Source organism: Leopardus geoffroyi, chromosome A1 (genome assembly GCF_018350155.1).
Source record: "Leopardus geoffroyi isolate Oge1 chromosome A1, O.geoffroyi_Oge1_pat1.0, whole genome shotgun sequence".
Taxonomy (NCBI): domain Eukaryota; kingdom Metazoa; phylum Chordata; class Mammalia; order Carnivora; family Felidae; genus Leopardus; species Leopardus geoffroyi.
In genome coordinates, this window is record NC_059326.1 from 151,223,600 (window position 1) to 151,246,102 (window position 22,503).

At 38.2% G+C, this 22,503-nt stretch overlaps 1 protein-coding gene across 27 annotated transcripts in view; it reads right to left on the reverse strand.

Moving 5' to 3' along the window:
* Window positions 1-22,503, reverse strand: part of MEF2C (myocyte enhancer factor 2C) — a 172,308-nt gene that overhangs the window by 30,172 nt on the left and 119,633 nt on the right. For 19 of the 27 annotated variants that reach the window (XM_045497457.1, XM_045497449.1, XM_045497596.1 and 16 more), the window contains 3 exons: window positions 11,789-11,932; window positions 2,359-2,545; window positions 237-284 (listed from right to left, as the gene is read on the reverse strand). In XM_045497457.1, the coding sequence (XP_045353413.1) occupies window positions 237-284; window positions 2,359-2,545; window positions 11,789-11,932 (379 nt within the window). Of the gene's footprint in view, window positions 1-236; window positions 285-2,358; window positions 2,546-11,591; window positions 11,730-11,788; window positions 11,933-22,503 lie in introns of all 27 variants that reach the window. The other 8 variants (XM_045497610.1, XM_045497572.1, XM_045497541.1 and 5 more) reach the window with 2 other exon arrangements.

The following is a 22,503-nucleotide window of genomic DNA, read 5'->3' on the forward strand; positions in this document are numbered from 1 at the left end:
TCAATTCTGATTATGTTGACTAGCTGAAGTTTGATTAAAAGTTCTGGTTAACAGTTTTCTTCTAAGTTACTATCCATCCCCTCCTGCTTCATAAAAATGCTTTAGAAATTCTTGGGGCCATTTTTCCATGCATCTCACAGATCTCTATACTTTGTTCAAAAGACTTACTTCCTGCAAATCACCCAGTAAAGGAACCCTGAACAATGACACTTGCTGTAATACAGAAGTCTACTCACCTGCACTGGTGCCCGCACCGGATGTGAGGTCTCCACCCATCAGACCACCTATGGATTAAAGGGGAAGATCAAAAGGAGAAAAGGCTAAAGGCCCACAAAACAACACACTTTACTTTTAGCAACCACAGTATTTTGGCTCTCCCAAGAGTCCTAAATTTGTAAAATAAGGTGGAAGGCTGACATTTGTTTTATTATGACATGCTGTGCTCAAACATTAAACCTACATTCAATCACTGACATTTTGCAGAATCTTTCTTTCTAACAAAGGTTACATTTTAAAAATCCAGTGTTTAAATGGTCTCTGAAATTTTATTTTTGGATGTTTTACTGAAAGTAAAAAAAAAAAAAAAAGAGTAAGGTTTACTATATATTTAAATAACCATATATTTGATGTTTAATTCTTTGTAAATATATTTTCTATAATTAGTTTTGTAAAATGCTAATTGTCCAGAACTTTGGTCATTTCATGAACCTACCCACAGTGAATGACCTCATTTACTGCCTGAATTTTCCTTACTGACACCATAAAATAGGTTTCATTGGCTAAAAAGTTAGAAAGGTATGCTTATTCACTGCTAACTTAAAAAAGTACATTAACATTTGGCAGTGTTAAAATATAAGAGCTGGGAAATTTCAGTAAGATATTGAAAATAATAATTACTGTTAGTTTTTAAGCAACAAGATTTAGCCAAAAGAACAGAGTATCAACTAGGTTATTTTCTAATGGATTCTAAGAGATACTCCATAATTACTTGTTGGTTCTTTTTTTGGAATTTGAAGAAAATGTTCATTATATTTTAAGAAATGTTTATTATTTCCAAACAAATAATATTTTGGAAATAAAGTATGAAATTTCAAAAAAAATGAGCATGAGTTTATCAAATAGGAAATTCAACTGCATTTGAGTATGATGTGAAAGGAATAACATACAGTTATTGAAAATTCTTATGAAAAACTTCAATCATAGTCAAAAGTAGAGAGAATGGCATAATGAAGTCCTTTATACATATCTCTCAGACTCAAGATTTAGCAAGATTTTATTATTTGGCTATTTTGGTTATATTTTCTATATAAGGTTTCCGTACTAAGTAGTAATACATGTTTAGTTTTAATTATAAGGCAGATATGGAAGTTTTCTCAAGGAAAAAGTCTTCTGTGAATAAACTGCTTTTAATAGAGTTATGTGTGCCTGACACATATTAAACTTCTCCTATAGAGTGCTTTTTAAAAAATAAAATGTAATGTATAATGGTTTGCTATGTATGATTTAGAAATATAATTATTTTTGGTGCTTCTTTTGGAAGTGTGAAGGAATTGTTTGGTTGTATTTAATATGCATCTACTTAGTTCCAACTGTGAAGCTGGCAAATCAGGAAGACTTTCTTCCCTTCAAGAAGGTTCTTTAAATCCAGTGGGGAAACAGACACATATTCAATATAGCACATCATAGTGTGTTTTGCTTGATCTGAGTATGAAAAATGGTTGAACTTTTTCTGAGCACTGATTTCTTTTCTCTGGAACACTGTGAATTGTACAACAGTAGGGATTTCTTAGAAGCATTGAGACGAATTTGTGGCAGGTATATATGTTCTTACGATGGGCTCTTAATTTCATTTCTTTTTATTTTTATTTCACACTTCTTAGAAGTTACGCTATTTTATCACATTTCTTTTCCATTTTAAATCCTTTGTGGTATAAGTTTCTGTATAAGTAATAAAAATTGATCAAAATAATAAATAACTAAATGGCACAAATGTTATCAGAGGACAGAGGGGAAGATTTCACAGAATGGGGTGATATCTGGCTAAGAGGAAAAGGGAAAATGGCATTTTAGGTGGGAGAAGAGCAGAAGCAAAAGACAGGAGACAGGATATTCTACTTTCTGTTTGAGAAAGCATGTGGTTAAAATATAGCCACATGAGAGGTTGGTGATAGATAGTCTGAACAGATAAACAGCAGATTATGAAAGATCTCACAAGACAGGCTAACGAGGTTAAAGACCTAAAATAGGGCTAATAAGCAACGAAGGAACATAACAAATGGAAAACTGAAAAAGTCAGCATCTTGCCAAGAGTGGCTCCTTCTACTGATTTGCTAACATTGTGTCCTCATGAGGACCTACCTGTGTTACCTGCACTTGGAGGTCGATGTGTTACACCAGGAGACATGCTATTTCTCTGCAGAGAAGGGTGGGCCAGTGGCAAAAGGTTGGGGTTTCCCAGTGAGCTGACGGGGTTGCTGTATACCAAACTGTTGTGGCTGGACACTGGGATGGAGACTGGCATCTCAAAGTTGGGAGGTGGAACAGCCTGTAGGAGCAGAAAAAAAATATGTGTAAAAGGAAAGAAGAGAAACAGAAGCCCTCAAGGACAGGCAGCCTTTACTTTTCCTAGAAAATTTTTAAATTCCAAGCTGCTTGGTGTCTAGAAGACCATTAAGAAGAGCTCTCAACATGTTCAGATCATAAATTGATTTCTTTAATGGGCTTAGAACTCTTTCTTTGCAACTATTAGAAAACGTTTCACTTTTGTTTAAAACAAAGCCCCATTTCATTAGACTCCATTGTCTTTGAATTCCATTCTATTAAGTAATAATTGTTCATTTGTGATGTCTGAATCTGGTGCCAGAAATGACTGCAAGATCAAAGGTACATGATTGTGATGACTTCACAGAGAAAAAGGAGGATTAAAATGCAAACCAGAGTCTTCAGTTTAATTGCTTATTGAAGCATATTTATGCAGAAGTTTAATGATATAAAATCATCTCCAGGCATGTGAATAGCACATATACTTTAATTATTATTTTTAAAAGTCTGTCTTTTGATAGTAACTCTAAAGATAATAGGCATTTTAAGATCCAGAATTCAACAGAGCATGTATCATTCAATGATCCATATTTTAAAATGATAGTTCATAATGTATGCTACACTTCACATTTTGGGATATACTGACACTGACAAATGGAAAGACCTCTATCTCAAGTGAGAAAGTGAGCAAATATTTAGGGACCTGAAGTTGTGTGGATACCTAATTAGAGTAATCAGGTCCTAATTATTGATATTTTGGTATTATTTTAGCAATTTAAGCAAAATCTTGCTTATTTTTCTGCTTGTACTAGATAATCATACTTACAACTCCCTACCTCCTTTTTTCTAAAAGAAAAATTAACATTATAAATGAAAACACTGTTTGAATATATTGCCAGAGGACTCATGGTGTCAGAGCATACAGCATTCTTACTAAAAAATGGATTTATGTGCGTGTTTATGTGTGTATCTAATATATATATTAGAGACAGGGTTTATATAGAACATTCCCTCAGTATTCTCAAATAAGCCACTCTGTCAGTTTAAAAGCACACGTGCATGTGACTGAAAGGTTTTTATTTTTATTTATTTTTTTACCTTTTTTTTCAGTAATCTTAAAATCAACTTTCTTTTACTGGTTCATTGGCTGGCCTGCATCATATGGCATACTCTGCAGAAGCTGTTTATCCTGATGGTGAATTCACTACTACTTTCTATTTATGCTGATGTTCTCTTATACTTTATTTGTCCTATTTTCTTTTTTTCCATGATCTGGACATGTCGATATTGACAGAAGCAAATGTTTCATAACTCTTTTACATGTCTTTGATTCCTCACTATTTTAGAGGAAAATAAAAATGTTCACATGCTTTATTAAAACAGTCATTCTTTATTAAGACACTATCTTAAAGAGAGTAACAAAAATACTTTTGGATAAACATTGTCATATAATGAAATATAAACATTTGATAACACATCAAAGAATGAATATATCCCCAAATTTCTAGAGCCTTTTAAACAACAAAAAGTATTGGTGTATGCTGTAAAATATATGTCTGACAGTGAATGAAATACTGTATTCCTAGAGTCAAAGGCCAAATAGGAATTACTTAGAATACCTAAGGAAACAAAGATAAGTACTGTGCTAGGTATTCTCCATTTGCCCCTCCAGAAGCACTCTCCACCCTCTTCGCTGCTGTGGGCCCAGGAGGCTGATTCTCCAGCCTGCATCTGCCTGGCTCTTCTCGCCCTCTGGCTTCAGCTGGACCAGTGGAGGGACCAGCAGGAGTGCGGACAATAGGAGAGCAATCACGGTCTTTTTCTACTGTAGCTCCCTCCCTGCTGAGCCATGGGTGGACTAGTGAAGGTCATGCCTCTTTTTGGGTCCCATCTTCATAGACTTAGGTGTTAGGCTCTGTGTGCTCTGGTTTCTTTTCTCTCCTCTTTCTCCTTCAGGCCTAGATGTGCTAACAGCTTCCAGGTTGTAAGCCCTAATATACTTCACTATTCCTTTGGGTTTCACAGAACGCTACCTATCGACAAATAATCCTTTTACTAAACTCCCTTCAATTACCACCTTTCCCACCAGAGCCATAATAGTGACTCTCTAGATCTAGAATAGTGGTACTCTTCAGGGATGGACTATCTCCTTAGGGAGCACTTTGGAAATCTTTGAGACAATTTCTGGGTGTCACAATGATTGGGGGGTGTGGCTGGTATTTTCTGGATAGGTAGGCAGATATGCTGTATACCCTATTATATGTGGGACAGTTCAACACAACAAAGAATCATCTCTTACCCCATTCAACTTTCCAAAGCCCCTCTGCACATTCATGTGTGAAAAAAACCCATTTCCAATGATGTGAGTGAGAAGTAACTTTGTTCTACGAACACAAGGTATTTCTATACATTGAAACATAGATTTTATTATACTCTGAAATTTCCAGAAATGCAATTACTGTGTGCATTGAGGGAATATTTAACTTTGTTTTGTAAAGAACTTCATTAAGAATTGTTTACCATCTTGAAAACTCATGTCACCAATGGCAGTTTTGCTTTTATAATTTGGGTTGTAAATACAGCAGTGTGTTCTCTCAGCTCATTCCATTAAAATGTTTTCCTCTGCCCCTTCACTGAAAATGCTCTTGTCATAGTCATTATTGACTTTCCAATGGTAAGTCCTCAGGCCTCAACTTGGGACACAGCTGGTCACTCCTTCTTTACAAACTTCCTTTCCTTTCAAGACCCTGAACTTTCCCTCCTACTGACCTCGATGGCTCTCCTTCTCCGTTTTTGTTGCTGGTTCTTTCTCTTCTCCCTGCTCTCTGAATTTAAGAGTAGCATGGTCCTTTATCTATCTGCAGTTCAGCTCTCTCTCCTGATTCAGCTTTGCATATCCAACAACAACCTCAATATTTCTACTTGTCTCATGTCTAGTCTAATAGACATCTCAAAACCAACTCCAACCTACCTCCACTCACACCTCTCTTCATCTCCAGCTGATGACAGCTCAATGCTTCTAAAGGCACAGAATAAAATCCTTGGAGTTACCCGTGAATCTTCACTTTCTCCCCATACCCAACACCCAGTTCATCTGGAAATCCTATTGGCTTAACTTCCAACATACCCACTTTCCAACCACCTCTCATTCTAAAGTCTCCAGCATCATCCCCTGTTGCCTTGATCACTGCAGTTGCTTCCTTAAGAGTTGCCTGCTTCTATCCTTGCTCTCCTTTTTATTTTTGATCTAGCAATTGAATAGATCCCTTAAAGCACAAATAAGATCATAACACCCCTCTGTTTCAAACCCTTACTCCCACCATACTCCCACCTTACTCGTAGTAAAGCCCAGCTTCTTCCAATGTTCTATAAATTCCAGCTTTCGCTAGGCTTCATTATCTGGTTTCCTATTGTCCTCTTCCTCCCTCCTTCATTTTTGCCTCATGTACATGGCTAACTCCATCACCTCTTCAGTTTTCTGCTCCAAATCTGGCCTTCTCAAGGAAGCCCACCCTGACCACCTTATTTAATCATACAGCTTGCCCTACCAACCAACCATCCATCTCTTGATCTCTTTCTCTTGCTTTTCTTTCCCTTGTAACATTACTTATGATGTTGGCCAAATAATGTCCCCTTTCATCAAGCTCTTAAAGCTCTTTTGCTGCAAGGTAATGCAGAGCCTAGTCTAATATTTGTTATATGAATTGATTATTTTTCATTAAAGGAGGGTTTTTAGGAAGACACTATACTAATATGAAAATACAAGCTTACAATTTACTGTGTATTATTACCAAGCAGGCACTGGACTATATAAGTCACACACATTATATGATCCAACACTTTCAACATCCCTTCACTGTAAGATATAATCCTTTCCTTTTTATATCGATGAGATTAAGTGGCCCAAGATCATCTAACTAGTAAGTGACTGAGCCTATTGCTTTTTCAATTAAATCATTGTGTAACACAGTATAAGTTTTTGTAGAGAAATAAAATATTGCAGTCAGAAATGATACTGTGAAGTGAGTATGGGCTTCATGTTAACAGCTTATTTGTGTACCATGAAAATAATGAGCTAAAATGGGGTTCTTATGAAATGTGGGTGAGCATCCCTGTTGGAGTGAGCTCTGTGCTTAGGAAAAAATAAACCTTAAAGACTCCTCCTCTTCCATATTTACTCAGGTTTGGTATTTTATTTTAGTTTTATTTTTTAATTTTTATTTTAGAGAAAGAGAGAGAGAGAGAGCAAGCACGTGAGCAGGGGAGAGGGGCAGAGGGACAGAGAAAGAATCTTAATCAGGTTCCGCACCCAGTGCAGAGCCTAATGTGGGGCTTGATCCTGAGACCCTGGTATCACGACCTGAGCTGAAATCAAGAGTTAGACGTTCAACTGACTGAGCTACCCAGGCGCCCCACAGGTTTGGTATTTTAAAGCTATTTTTTAGTTACGAATGTTTTAATTTGTATTCACTATTAGTGTTTCTAAGTGTTTATCTATTGCTGGGTACTTAAGGATCTGCTATCAAGCTACTCCCCTGAACATTCTACAGAGTGTTGACTGCATTTCTGTAGAGAGCAAAGCCCATTTCCCCTCACTACATGCACATCCAAAATAAAAAGGATTCTTAATAATTATTTAATAAATTCTGAACCACTCTAATAACCAGTTCAGTGAAAATCTCTTTACTCCTCTCTTCCTCTGACCATCATCCCAAAGAATTACTCAGTTTCCAGCATTCTGAACTGTAAACAATTTGGATGATAAGTATAAAATTCTCTTGTGATTGGCTACACAGTGGTCAGTAGAGTTCTGATATCAAAGCATACTTAAAAAAATCACACTTCATAATAACATGCTAACACCTTTTGCATTAAACCTTTTGCTTTGTTTCTTTTGCTTCTTTATCTGTATTAGGAACTGGTTACACAGTTTTAAAGTAGAATTATGAGCTTAAAAATGACCACACTAAGGAGACAATGCAGAGACTCAGAAAGAACAACTTACTTTCTATCAGAAATCTCAGTTGTAGTCTAGTTGTGTAATAAATTGCCATTGAACCAGGCAAGTCATTTAATCTCCCTTGACCTGATCTGAGACATGAAGTGTTTACAAACGTAAAGAGATGAACCAGCTCTAAATGTTTTAGGGAATGCAAAGGCAGCAATAATGTATAAATGTTTACAGGAATTTGTCATTACTTGTTTTCTTCCTGACTTTTCAAAATTAGGGAAATTAGAAGCATCTATTTAAAATATTTTTGTCTAAAAATTGAAAGCCAGAATATAATTAAGAACTCCAAACTTACAAATATCTCAGGGCCAGGCTCCAAATTTTACAATACTTGAGACAGGAAGGAAGAGGGAATTTGGGGTGATTAAACAAAATGCTGTAGGCAGGACGGCTATGTACTTTGCAGGGCTCAGGGCAAAATGAAAATGACGGGCTCCTGTTAAAAAATTATGAAGAATTTCAAGATGGTGATGGCAAAGCCTCTGAGGACAGGGCCCTGTGTAACTGCACAGGTCACATGCCCACAATGCCAGCCCTGCATAAGAGACACAGGCATGAGAGCAAAAAAAGCTTTTAGTGTCTATCCCTGAGCAAACTGATCATGGTTGCTGAAGTGAGTCATCGTGGTCAGAAAGGTATCTGAACTCTTACCCAAAACCCACTATTTTCCCAAACTTACCACAAGGAAAAGTCCAATAAAAAGTCAAATAAAATATTTTTAATAAAATATTTTTAGTTAACAGGCCCTTTTTTATTTAATGTGAATGGCTAAACTGAATCCCTTTGCTGGGCCATGAATGACACTCCCTTACCTTTCGATCAACCATTCCCACGCTGCTGAGAACTGGGGGGAGAAAAACAAATCACACAACTCTGCCGACTAGTGACTACTCATTGCTGATATCCAAATCTCCGCAAGGTTGCCTGACGACTCTGGCCTGTACTTGCTCATTCCCTTCTCATTCTCGCTTTCTCACAATGTCTACACCTTCACCGTTCTTGGTCCTCTTCTCAGCACTTAGTGCCCCACCTCACTATCTATACACGCTAAATTCAATACAAAACAGAGAAGTCACCAGGTGGTGGTACAGTCAGCTTCACTCTGCCCATCTACCCCCTTAACTAGGTCACGGGTCTACCTGTAACTCCATGCTCTTCCTGTTCTGATCCCATCCTCCCCTTCCTGGAGCAGCTTTGCCATTTTACCTCCATCGCTGGTACCTCTGATCTTTTCCTTCCCTGGGGCATTCCTCCTTTGCAGATAATCTCCAGGCCTTTAACTCTTTCCTTGCTCCTACTTACAGCAGTGTTTCCTGGTCTTCACAGTCTGCTACTTGAAGAAAACACATACTCCTTCCACTTCCTCCCTTCCTGTTCTCTCTCAACCAATCTTGCAACCACCCCTCCTTCCTTCAGCCCATTTCCTAATTCCTGGTTCCTCAAATGGAACTGTTCTTTCTTGCTGTGATGCCCAGCATGAACCGTGGCAAGCCCCGCGTGAGGAAATGCTGGTCAACAAGATTCCAAATCATCCATGGATTATTTCATGTAATTGAGGAATATGGGCATAAATTATATCGTAACAGGCGCTTGCAATATTAAATTTTCTATTTTAAAAGGGAAACTCTTCAAACCGGGTCTTTGAAATAGAAAAACAGTCTTGTAATGTTTTTAAAGAGGTGGAGACACTCCCTACATACAAAGGGCAGAGTGTCCTTGCCCTGCTGTAAATGTTTTAGCAGCTGTGGAAACTTTCAACAAAATTTACTTCCAGCAACTGAAAGCGATGTGCGAAAACTGCGCTTTTCATCGTGGAGGCTGAAGCACTTACTACAGAGAGGAAGACTCAGCGGCACAGCGAGAAGCTGTGTAGTCCTTCTCACAGCCCGACCTCTAAACTCTCATGTGGTTTTCATCCCCCACCACACACCACTGCACCTCTTAAGAAATCATGTATCCTGATTTTGAACTCTTTACAGGACGGGATGAAATACTGCAAGGGAGCTGAGGTATGCATCACGCCTCTTACTCCTAAAGCATGGGAAAAAGGATCCAGTGTGCAAATATGGGCATTCTCCCAGAGCTTCGGGGGTTAAAGCCTCATACTCATTTAAGAACATGGCCAGGGAGAGTGATCCAGGGAGAGTGATCCGCTGTAATACACATACTACTGCTCTTTTCTAGCTGTGCAGGGGATTCCTCCTGTCGCAGACGCCGACAATCTTATATTCACAAACCTTTGTGCCTGGCAGCTCTAAACAGTGTATTGTATAGCTGGAGAAACTCAGCCTGTAAGAACTAAAAATTGGCCCAAAGGAGGGGCACCTGGGTGGCTCAGTCAGTTGAGTGTCCGTCTTTGGCTCAGGTCATGATCTCACGGTTCATGGGTTCGAGCCCCATGTCAGGCACGGAGCTGGCCGCTGGGAACCTGGAGCCTGCTTCAGATTCTAGGTCTCTCTCTCTCTCTCTCTCTCTCTCTCTCTCTCTCTGTCCCTCCCTCGCTTGTGCTCTCTCTCAAAAGTAAATAAGTAAACATTAAAAAAATTGGCTCAAGAGAACTGCTTCCTTCCTTCTTCTGGGCAAAATAAAATCTCAATGGGTATTTTATCACGTAAGAATTCTGGGTATAACAGGTATGCATGACTGCATCTGATGGGAAATACGTTATTTTTGAATAAAGTGCCCACTGTGGGTGTGTTGTATACAGTACTCGGTTTTATGAAACCTTTAAGAATTTAAGGCACTTAAGCTTTCTTTCATGATACAATGTATTAATAATGATTCAACAAAATCTCTTCCGCTGACATTATTTCACTTAACAAAAGAAGCAGACATACTGATGAAGATAGAAAGTTTAATATTCACACATTTTATAAATAACTTTTAAAGTGTTCCTTTTAATTCAACACAGGTTGGTTGTACACCTACTATGTGTAAGGCATTAATTTATCCTGTGAGTGTAGTTGTGGACTTAGCCTAGAGCTCTTGTCCCCAAATATCTGCACTTATAATTGCTGAGGCATATTTTCAACTGCCGAATCTTTCCCAACCCTCAAGTTTAGGGTATCTTGCTAACTTACAAAAAATGTTCTTTTTTTGAGAAAGGAATTAATTACCCACTGAAGAGCTTGTATAAAATGAGGGTTTCAGACACTAACATTGGTTATTCAGAAAGCATGTGAGCCTCTGAGTTTCATCACTTTTATGTCATAAAATTAACATCATTTGATTGATGACAGAATATAATAAAAGGTATGTACGTTTCCCCTCACTCTGTGGGCAAACAAAATAATACATGCAGAGTTATTTCTCTTAAATATCTGGCAAGGCATATGATTGATTGTTAGAAATTTTTTGACTTGGTTAAGACAAAATTTAGCCAAATGTTAAAGCATGGAAAATGTTGGTGGAGGCAAAGCGAATATTCTGATAAAGCTTTAAAATCACCCCAGCACACAAACATGTTGAAATCTTACCATTAGGTTTTCATGCAGTCTGTTTCCCTGCAGCGAGCATTAGCTTTAACCCTTCAGTGCTGTTGCTGAATCTCATGTTTAGGGAGAGGGGCTGAAGAAGCTTTATTTGGAACCAAGCTTTTCTTTGGGGGGCTGATGGCCAGTTTACATGAGAGAACTGTGGCTCCCATCGTGTATCCGGTCTCAGTACAAATATACGTATGTTCTATAGTAAATCCTCAAGCTTGTTCAGAAGGACATTCCAGCGTTTTACTAGTGCGCTGTGATTTGTGTGAGCTGTGTGTTTAAAAGATTGTGTAAATTCAGGGCATGTTGCATAGGTCTTTCTCTTCTTCCTGAAAAGATTCTACCTCTGAATGAACTTCTGGATGGCAGCTCTTTTAGATTACATAATTTCAGCATCCCTCGGGGTTTGCTTTCTAAATGCACTGCCCTGTGGGGTGAGATGGCTATTTTATTGGTTTGACTTTCCAATGCTTCTTACAGAAAGTCATCACTGAAAGGGTTAAGGTATGTTACTGCAGCGGTTATCAGCAGACCAGCCATCTACCTTTGGTACTTACAGGAATTTTATGACTCTTGATCATATTATCAAATTCTTCATTAATTTTTTTGTATTTTTCTTCAGTGCGTGGGGTGAGTGCATAAGAGGAGTCGGGATCGGGGCTTTCACAGCCTTTGTTCTCTTTCTTGTTCAAGGCCTGCCAGGTTCAGAGAAATATCAAGAGTAAAAAAAATGAAGGGTGTTCCGAGTACTTACACACAATCTTTGCCTGCTGATCATTAGATCAATATCTTCGTTAATTTTCCTGTACTTGTCCTCAGACTCAGGGCTGTGACCTACTGAATCGTCTGCATCGGGATCTGGGCTGTCACAGCCATTAAGGCCCTTCTTTCTCAACGTCTGAAATACATAATTTGGAAAGTTCAAACCTAGACAGAGGCTGTAAGAGACATTCAGGGGTGTTATAGAAGTTCAAGCTGTCCAGTATTTCGGGTTTTTATTACATACACTTTTTTACATTAAAGAAACCATAGAGAGAACCCATAAGTGATTTCAAAAGTGCACTCATTTCTAGTTACAGAAAAATAAAAGGGCAATATTCCGCTTACAACCAAATTCAGTTCAATAAACAAAGATGGCACGAGGGCTGAAATTTCATGGTACAGAATTCATACGTGCTTCAAACATCCAGTGAGAGACAATTACAGAAGAATACGAGTAAGGTAGCAAATTGCAACACTATCTTCCCACAGGAAAACTAGAAATTAGGGCATTACACAATGATTTCAGAATCTGTGATCACGACAAAAGCAGAAATGTCAGAAACAGAGCTCTAGTTCGGGTTTAGCATAATTGTTGGTACTCATGGTGTCCTGCCACCCCCTTAAGGATATGCACTTAACAGCAAAATGCCGTAAGAGAACCCAGCTCATATTCTCACGAAGTACCCAGTGAGAATGTTCAGACGCTGTGATCGTAAGGAGAATTACCTCTGTGTAGTTTGTTTAGAGTTCTATACTTGTGAAAATATGTATTGAGAGTGGTAATGCTGAGAAGTTACCTGCCTAAACATAGGCTGAAAGAAAAGTCACAACACCTGAGCTTAGCTTACCATCAGCTGGATAAGGAAGCCAGAGAATGCTGAAAGTAGGTACCTAAGTCAACAACTAGCAAACTAGCAAAAGTTCTTCCTGGTTCTAGCTGAGTAAGGTCACCCTGAGACTGTCTCCTGACACATGAAAGTGAAAAGTCAGTGCCTTATCCTGAACCTCCTGTCTCCTGAATGTAGGTCTGGTCTAGTCTCAGCTGTCACAGAAGGATAAATACGTATGTAACATGGAAAAAGTATGAGTCAGGAGTCCTGAGCTTACTTTCCCTCTCTCTCTCCCTCTCCCTCTCTCTCTCCTCTCTCTCTCTCTTTCCTTTTAACTGATGGTTGTCAAGTTAATTGTACATCATCTGATTTACAAAGAAAATGTTATGTTTTTAGAGATCATAAAACTTCTGATTAATCACACCGCATGCCGTGTCAATTATTAATAGACTGGCAACATTTCTGAATTTTCCTGTGTACTACCAAAAGCGTTTTTAAAGAGTTGGGTATGTAAGTGTCTCTCATTAATGGAAAGTTCAGGGGCGCCTGGGTGGCTCAGTCGGTTAAGCGTCCGACTTCAGCTCAGGTCATGATCTCATGGTCTGTGAGTTCGAGCCCCATGTCGGGCTCTGGGCTGATGGCTCAGAGCCTGGAGCCTGTTTCCGATTCTGTGTCTCCCTCTCTCTCTGCCCCTCCCTCGATCATGCTCTGTCTCTCTGTCTCAAAAATAAATAAACGTTAAAAAAAAATTAATGGAAAGTTCAGCGAAGCTCATCTTTATTAAAGACAGAATTCACATACAAATAAAGCAAAAGCTGTGACATCAAGCTAAGGAATTCAAAGCTGAGATAACACTCCATCTTTAATTCATGCAATTGGGGAAAATAAATAAAACAACATGAGTTATAAAGGGAGTGTCAGTCTTAACAATTTAAACTCCTTGGCTCTTATCAATGTGTAACAAATGTAACACTTAAAATTAGTTTTTTTCTGAGGCACCAAAGAGCTTCACTTACAATCAAACTAAGAGAGCTACCATCTCTAATACATCTATGAGACACTGCAGCTCTGTAAATATTTATTAATGTTATTGTGGTATAATATAACAAATAAACATATGGTTACAGCTTATTACGTGGTATAATGTTTGAATATTAAAATGAGTATTTTGACACAAGATGATTATATATATATATATATATATACATTTATAATCTTTGGGAATTTATAATTGGTGGGGCCACCTGTCCCCCTACCACAGATCTATAGCCATCATTTTTATCCAGAATAAATACCTCTGGAGAGTTCTTAAAATAATATTACAAAGAATATCACAATACATTACAATAATAGTTTTATTCACTAACTTAATTTCCTGTTTTAGGCTGTTTTGTTAGCATTATCTCAACCACAAGCATATTCTTCTGGGTGATAACTATTTGTTATATTATGATGTTTCTGCTTTGATCTCCATATATCCTTGAGCTTTTAAGAATAATTTTGCAGTGCCTTGCATCATACTCCACATATTTTTCATAAAAATTCACCTTTGTAGGGAAAGATGTCAGGTCAAGAAAATATTATCTGAGAATTTTCAAAATCTGCCTATATTTCTATAAGGCATAATAGGAATATTCTTATATAAACCTTCGGTTTAAAATCTTATCTTATAGAACAGTAATTTATAGTCTTATCTAGACAGTAGATTCTTCAATGTGCACCCTAAAAAATTACCCAATAAATCTTATTGTAAAAATTATAGTTGTTTTGATGTGCAGATTTTTGACAACAGAACGCAAGGGCTAGGAGAGGCCTATCAACTGTCATTACTATCCATCTGGCACATACATGTGTGCTAAATATTCTTATGAAGCTTTTGAGGGGAGATACTGCATTCGGTTTATAAAAATTCAAACATCAATTACAGTTCATTGAAAGATCTCCACAAATGTTAACTCATTATCTCTCACAAGTGCTTCATGAAGAGTTTAGGGAAACCTCATGCCGGGTCTCAAACCAGCATGGCCAAGCATGATTGGCCTTTCAGCCTCCTGCCGTGAGCGACGTGGGGCCACCTTCCCCTGCCCAGCCTTTCCCACACTCGTAAAGTGAGGGATGTGGAATAGATGTCTCCCACTCATATGTGACTATAGCAGTAGAGTGAACGCTGAAATAAATTAGGCAGAAAAATTTAAAAATTAGGCTGTGGGAAAACTTTAAGAATGAGAATATTGCTAAAATATTGGTATTTCTTAGATGTCAAATTTTAGAGTGGGAATGCTTATTACTCAATAAAGCACTTATCAGTTTTTTGGATTAAAAAATCAATTAGATCAAGAGCTCATTTTGTACCTAAAGAATTACATAAACTGTTAAGCAAACAAAGCTAGTGCCATGAAGTCACAAAGGAAACAACGGTGAGGGGGAAGGGTAACAGCGGCTCCTTTTCTCTTAATAAATTCTTTTTGTATCTAATTACATTATCTTTCATTGACTATCACCAGTATTTAAGTAATGAAATATCTCTAAGAGCGAAAGGTGTATTGCAGTCTTATTTCAAGTTAAATTGCATTATTTAAAAAGGGGGGCATTCTGAGATATAGAAATACAAAATCCAAGAGCAAATTAATACTGAGTTCCAAGTTCCCATAATCACATAACTAGAACACTGAAAAAATTGTTCAAAAATATTATCCTCAACTGAGAGCTTGTAGACCACATTTCTGCCAAGAACAGATGATTATGGTAGAATTACAAAGCTCTGAAAATGGATGCGATGGCACAAACTTAAATACTATCATGTGAATGTGGAACTATACGGGCAGTCTTATCTTTATTATATTAAAAATCTATAGCTGTTTGGGGATGGCAAAAGAATTACTGTTAGATTCAGCCAAGTCTGTCTTTATCACAGTAATAAACAGTCAGTATAAACTAAAGGGACTGCTAACTGGGTAAATAAGCATTATTCTTCAGGCCTTTTTTTTTTTTTTTTTTGGAAAAATCAAAATCTCTGCCTCTGGTCTTTGAAAGCTTCCCTGATCTTTTACAAATGTTATTGGTCAGGTAATGTAGGCACTTAAATCATCATCACCATCATCATCATTATTATTACAGGGGCTAGAAGTCTTGGCTGTATATATTGTGTCTCTCAGCTGACTAAGTTTTGAAAAGATTTATTCTGTACGTCAAGAGAAGGCAAGAGATCTACTGAAACCAGCTTCTCTGGCTACGTATCTAAAGAAACTCTTCCCTCAGAGAACTCTGTAAATCTTGAGTGAGTCTGTATACTGAATTCAACTTTCCATGTGAGAGTGACACTTTTGGCGTAGATCAATTGACTGCAGAGGCTTCTGGGATGTTTTCACAAGGCAGAGATTGTCATGCAGTGAGCTGAGAACAGCCGTTTCTTAGAGAAGTAATTAGATTGACAGAAGGTGACATACTCCAAACAATAAACGGGAAAAGGAGTCCAGACAGGTAATCCAAAAACCACGTGGAATCTCCCCTCCCAGACATGTGGACATATGGACCCTGCATTAGTACATTTGTTCATCAAGACAACTTGAAATACATATAAACTGATGATGATAGGTGACAGGTGCTTCAAAAATTCTAATGAAATAGATGTAGGGAACAGATTCCATTTCGTTACTGAAAGGAATATAAATGAAAAAGAATGCCACATGGAGCTCTCATTTCTCATCTTAGGCGTTATGTTATCAAATCCCTTCTGTATACAATGGTTAAACTGATTTCCCTTTTTATATTTTTTTTAATTTTTTTTTTCAATGTTTATTTATTTTTGGGACAGAGAGAGACAGAGCATGAATGGGGGAGGTGCAGAGAGAGAGGGAGACACAGAATCGGAAACAGGCTCCAGGCTCTGAGCCGTCAGCCCAGAGCCCGACGCGGGGCTCGAACTCACGGACCGCGAGATCGTGACCTGGCTGAAGTCGGACGCTTAACCGACTGCACCACCCAGGCGCCCCTGATTTCCCTTTTTATAATTGTTTCTTGTTAGTAATAAAGAAATAACTAAGTTATTGGTCTTTTTCAATTAAATGAAGCTATATATTTTATATTTTTGCTATCTACATAAAATTAAGTTTCTTTTAGAGCCACCATCACAGATTAAAGCTTCCAATCGTTCAACTTCTTTCCATGCCTGCAATATTAGTCCTCAAGCATATATATCTTCATCATCTTCCTTTCTTTGTACCTACCCGCTCTACAGCAGCAATTTCAAACCCTTTTGCTAAAAGCCCCAAAATACTCATTAATTTTCTTAAAAGCCAAATAATCAACCTTTCTTGTACAGCTAGCATTACCCTTACTTCAGAGGGTTGATGTGTCAGGAATTATCTCTGCTAGTTGCATGAATGTCATGTTCACACAAAAGCCAAGAAAAAAAAAAGGCATCAACTTAGAAAAGGTAGTTTCCTTTTCTTTCATTCTAAATCATTTTCGCGCTTGTCTTTCATAGCTTTATGAAAATAAGCATCCGCTCCTAGCAAGCAGAATAATCTGTAGAAAGTAGTAAATCCATATAGGAAAAGGAGGTGCAGCTGAAGTGGACACTGCCTGTAAGTGAAGTTTCTGAGGGTATTTTGTAAACACCCTCCCACAGCTGTGTGCTGCTCCCAAGTGCCTTGTTAGTCCCAGCAGCCCTGAGCCCCGTGGGGAGTGGCCATGAGGGCGATCTGTGAGCACGGACTTCCTTCACTTAAAATATCGTCAGCAATTAGTGAAAACCTATTACACACAGATACTGTTTGGTGCACTTATGTTTTAGAGAGGCAGGAAGCACAAATTTAAATTAAAAATCTTTGAACTGTCCTATAATATGTGCTGTGTGTGTGTGTGTGTGTGTGTGTGATTTCTAGCACAGATTACTTAGACAGGGGAAAGATCAGGTAGAAAGAAATTTCTCCATAGGTTTTAATTACCAAAACTGTAAGCATTGTCTGCACTATCTTTCCTGTTCCATAGTTCTTCTTTGTTCTTAATATAGAAATGAAAAGACACATTAAAATACTGCAAAGTTACTACAATCACTAGGTAGACTTTAATTAGACAAGCAAATCATATCTAGTACAGACTATAAAAAACTAAAATTTATCCCAACTTATTCATTAGTGGTGAAAATATTAATAAAAAATTGAAAATATAAACCTTAACAGTATATTTCCTCTAGGTAATTAATGCTCATTCTAACTAGATATTAACTCCTACTGAGGAAAGGCTGGGAAGTGCTGGAGATTTTTATTGCTTCATTTTATTCCTTTCCTGAAAAGATAATCGTAATATTGGACTTGAAATTTTTTTCACTGAACAATTCTTCATCTTTAAATAATAGAAATAAAAGGGACTAATTAAAGATTTGAAGACTTTTAATGTATACAACATAAACACCCACCCATGCCTTTTAATAACCACAAACTGTTTCATATAAACAATCAGATGGTGATAGTTCCTAGAACTACTGGTACTCTAATACTGGACTAGATCACCAAGGATCCTCCTCATGTCTTCCAGGGGGAGAATTAATGGTGCCTAATCAATTGGTCTTTCACATTGCGTGTCCTTGCTCAAGCTGGGCTTCTGGAATGAGCCCACCACTATTGTTCCTTGGATTTGGACAGTCCTCCTTCAAGGCAGAGCTAACACATTAGCTCCTCTTTGTAGAATTCTCTGATCACCAGAGCTGAATTGATTTCTCCCTCATTCATGTACTCACTCATTGTATACATTTTCCTATTAGAGCCTTTATAGCATATTATTACTTACGTTTTGTCTCCCTTGCTAGCTCATGAAGCAATTAACAAAGTGCCTTCCTTTCTTCACTTTTGGAGTTTCAATATAGAACAGAGACTGACACACTTGTAGATGCTTAAGAAATGCTTGTTGAATGAACAGAACACACATTTCCACTTTAATGTTAGTGTATGCAGATATTTCAAGACTGGACCAAAGCTGTCTGTCTGGCCAGAGGCAGAAATGGCAGTGGGATCCAGACCTCTTGATATATATTTACTAAGTGCTACTATGTGTCCGGTGTTACGTGAGGTCTTCTGGATACAGAGATGCATTCCTGAAGATATGATTAAGAATTTCTTTTTACATGGTTTTCTTTCCATAAGTGAACTCCTGGAGCTTAGGGATTGTTTACGAGTCATTTTGTATCACCAGGACTTAGCACAGGCCTGGCACATGGGAGAAGCTTAATAAATGTTTGCAGCATTAATGAGAGACTGAATGGATGGACGAACACAACAGGAAAGAATGCTCAGATACTAGAGGCAGAGGAGTCTCAGTGTGTATTTTTTCAATTGTCATTTCTTTTTCACCATTTTATATTACTATTTCACATTATGTTAAAACTCCATTATTATTTTGCTCTTTTAAAGTAACTATTATAAATCGACTACTTTTTGAAATGTATCACTTTTGTAAATTTTTTTTAATGTTTATTTACTTTTGAGAGAGAGAAACAGAGTGTGAGCAGCGGAGGAGCAGAGAGAGGGAGACACAGAATCTGAAGCAGCCTCCAGGCTCTGAGCTGTCAGCACAGAGCCGGACCTGGGGCTCAAACCCACAAACCATGAGATCATGACCTGAGTTGCAGTCGATGCTTAACCACCCACACGCCACCTGAAAAGTATCATTTTTAAGTGAGAAAACAATGCAGTATGAAGCTGATTATAACTCAGGAGATTTATATCATTAAACACTTAAAAATTAGAGTACTGGTCTGAATACAGAGTGTCAGAAAGAACTATGCATTCACGAAAGCTTTAAGGTAAAAAAGCCATAATCATATAATCTCAGCCCTTGAAACGAGTAGCAGAAGACAGGGCACAGAATTCAGCATGGAAGAAAAAAAGGGAGTGGTATTCTAGGCAGAATGTGTAAGGGTAGAAAAACAAAAACAGAAACCTTATAGTGAAGAGCATGGGGAAACTTCTGTGAATGTGAATCAGATCCTATAAATTTGAAATAAGCATGTTTTAAAATTCTTGGGCAAAGTTCATCTTTTTCCCCCATTTTTAGATGTTGGTCTACTGCTCCACTATTCTCCCGGGCTTTGACATTCGTCTTATTCTGGGCCAACCTTAGCCTGGAGGATTCATGGAAAATCAGGGTGATTTTAGGGCCAATCAGATGATTCAGGCTTCCTCAGGATAGGTCAGTGGGTTGATGTTTTTGTTAGGAATTCTTCCACCACACCTCTTCTGGAACCTGGACAAGGCATGCATCATGAGGCTGGACGGGAAAAGGATTGAGATGGAGAAGTTTGGCACACTTAGCTATGAAATGCTCCCTGATATTCTGAATCCAAGAGAGATCTGAAGTAAAGTACTAAGCAGGGAACATTTAATATATAATGATTGAAATGCATGCTAAAATATGCAGTTAATCTTAATAGTCTTTCTAAAAGCAAGCTCAAAAAATAAAAGATGGGATAAAAAAATAAAAGGCTGGCATATGAAGGATTAAATTGGAAGTGGGTTTGAAGAATGAATGATGTTACTGACTTCTTAAATAAGGAAGGAAAAGATAGGACAGAACTAACAAATTAAACAAAGGTTGGGAAAGAGAGGAGAGGAGTAAATTAACAAAGATTGGGAAGAAGGATTTTTGAAAGTCTAAAATATAAACGTAACTTCACCTACTAACCTTTTTCAACTATGGCATTTTACTTGCAAATAGGTTACGGGGACAAAAAAGGAAGAATATTGGGAGCACTGATTCTTTAAAAATAACACGTTGAAGCATCTTTTAAAAACCATTAATGACTTATTTTAACAAAAGAAGATGTATATGTATATACATAAGTTAAATCATTATTTTTGCTTCCAAGCTGGCTCTTATCTAGCTGTAAATGCCTTTTTATTCAAGTTGGGTCAGTGCATGATTAGTCATGATGTGGGAGTAGCCCCCACTGCCTATATTTATCATCAGCTCAGGACTGCCATTTTCAGTCACCATACTTCCTCATTTCTACAGGATTCCCACGATCTCTTCTTCTCATTTATTTCCCCACTTATGTTGTTGAGTATAACCTATCCCTTCATCCCTTCCCCTCCCATCTTTCTTTTCCTGGAAAACCTCACAACCTAGTTATCCAAGCTGGAAATCCAGAAGTCACCCTTGACTCCACCATGTCTTGACTCAACAATTACTATTTTTTCTGTTTGGTCTCCCAACCTCAGTCTGTCCTCTGATCCCACTTTCCAGTCAATCCTTCATGCTACTTTTGGCAGGGTCTCCTGACAATGCAAATCTAATCGTAGCAGTGCTTTCCTTATAAACCATGGTGGCTCCCAATGGCCACAACCACTAGTTTTCACAGCAAGTCCTCCCCTTCTCCTGCAGCCTCATTCCTTCTCTTCTCCCATAGCACTCTGGGTTTCGCCAATGGGGAACTTCCTATCATTTCCCAAGTCAGGTAGGTCTTGTAATAACACTGTTTTGATATGTCATTCATTCCTGTCTAGAATATGTTTACTTCTGCTCTCTGATATATGAACCTTAGTCATCCTAGGCCACCTGTTACCTAATGCCATCACTTGCCCCGTGAAGCTCTGTCTAGGCACTTGGGGACCCCCTTCTCATGTTATCTACTGACATGTCTGCTTCACCACTAGGTAGTGAGTTCTGTAAGAGTTGGGTATCTCTGGTTCCTGCTAGAGGGCTGGAGTAATACATGTGGGCTCAGTAAAGGTTCTCATAACTGTTTACCGCATAAATGAACAAGCAAACAAGCTTGACAGTCATACTTTCTAACACTGTCAGACTTGCTGAAATGAGTTGGGTAGTCTCCTAAGATGGCAGGGTTATTGATTTGTTTTAATAACATTAAGTGAAAAATGCACAGAACACAAGTCCTGGTAAGTTAAAGCAAGTTCTAAAATCACTTCATGATTGTGGCAATAGAATATCCTTTTGGCAGTGGAAACAGTGGAGGTGACACAGAGACTATTTTATAGGGGGTGCAAATGGTCATGTTTGTGTGTGTGTGTGTGTGTGTGTGTGTGTGTGTGTGTGTGTGTTTACGATTGCTCAGAGTTCTGTGTAGGACGGGCTGTTCCTTTCCAGCTCCCGGTACTCTCAGTCACCACCAGGAAGACATAACATATTGAGAAAGTACTGGAAGAGGTGCTTTTGGGGATTGTCTTCTCTATTTCTAGGTTCTCCTTTAGAAGAAAGGGCATTGCCTTTGATGTGATTTGAAGAATCTGTTAGTTGGGATCTGAAGTTTATCACTAGATTATGTGAAAAGCAGACTGTACACAGAGCATTCAATAAGGGAACACAGAAGAAGATGTGAGGTTCACAACTGACTGACTTGTGTCATGACAGTTTTGATCACACCTGAGAATTGTACTTGAGATACCCAAATCCTCATTTCTGAGATAGCGAGGGACTCCCAGATGAAGGTTAAACTGCTTCTTTTCCTAACACCAATCTCCTACCCTAGGCCTCTGCCAGGCTGAAGAGAGTAAAGAGTTCCAGTGGGCTTGACCCTGGTCCACTTCTCTCTTGGGTTGGCCCTTGGACTGATGGGGGAAACCCCTGTTTGCCATTCACTCCTGCTGTTGTAGTTTCCAGGTCTTATATGCACCAATAATAGATTTCAGCCTGGGATATGACTGAAAATACTTCCCCAAGTTCTGTTCTATCCCTCTGTTTATTAAATGGCAGAGAGATTTTTAGGGACCAATTCTAGATTGTGAACACAGATTTTATTTATGGAATCTTCAACTCCTTCCCCATAGTACCAGACATTCAAACAATTTTTTTTCTAATTGATTTATCTCTCTCCTGATAAACCAGCCGGCTCACCAATGAGTGGCTATACGCCATTCTATAT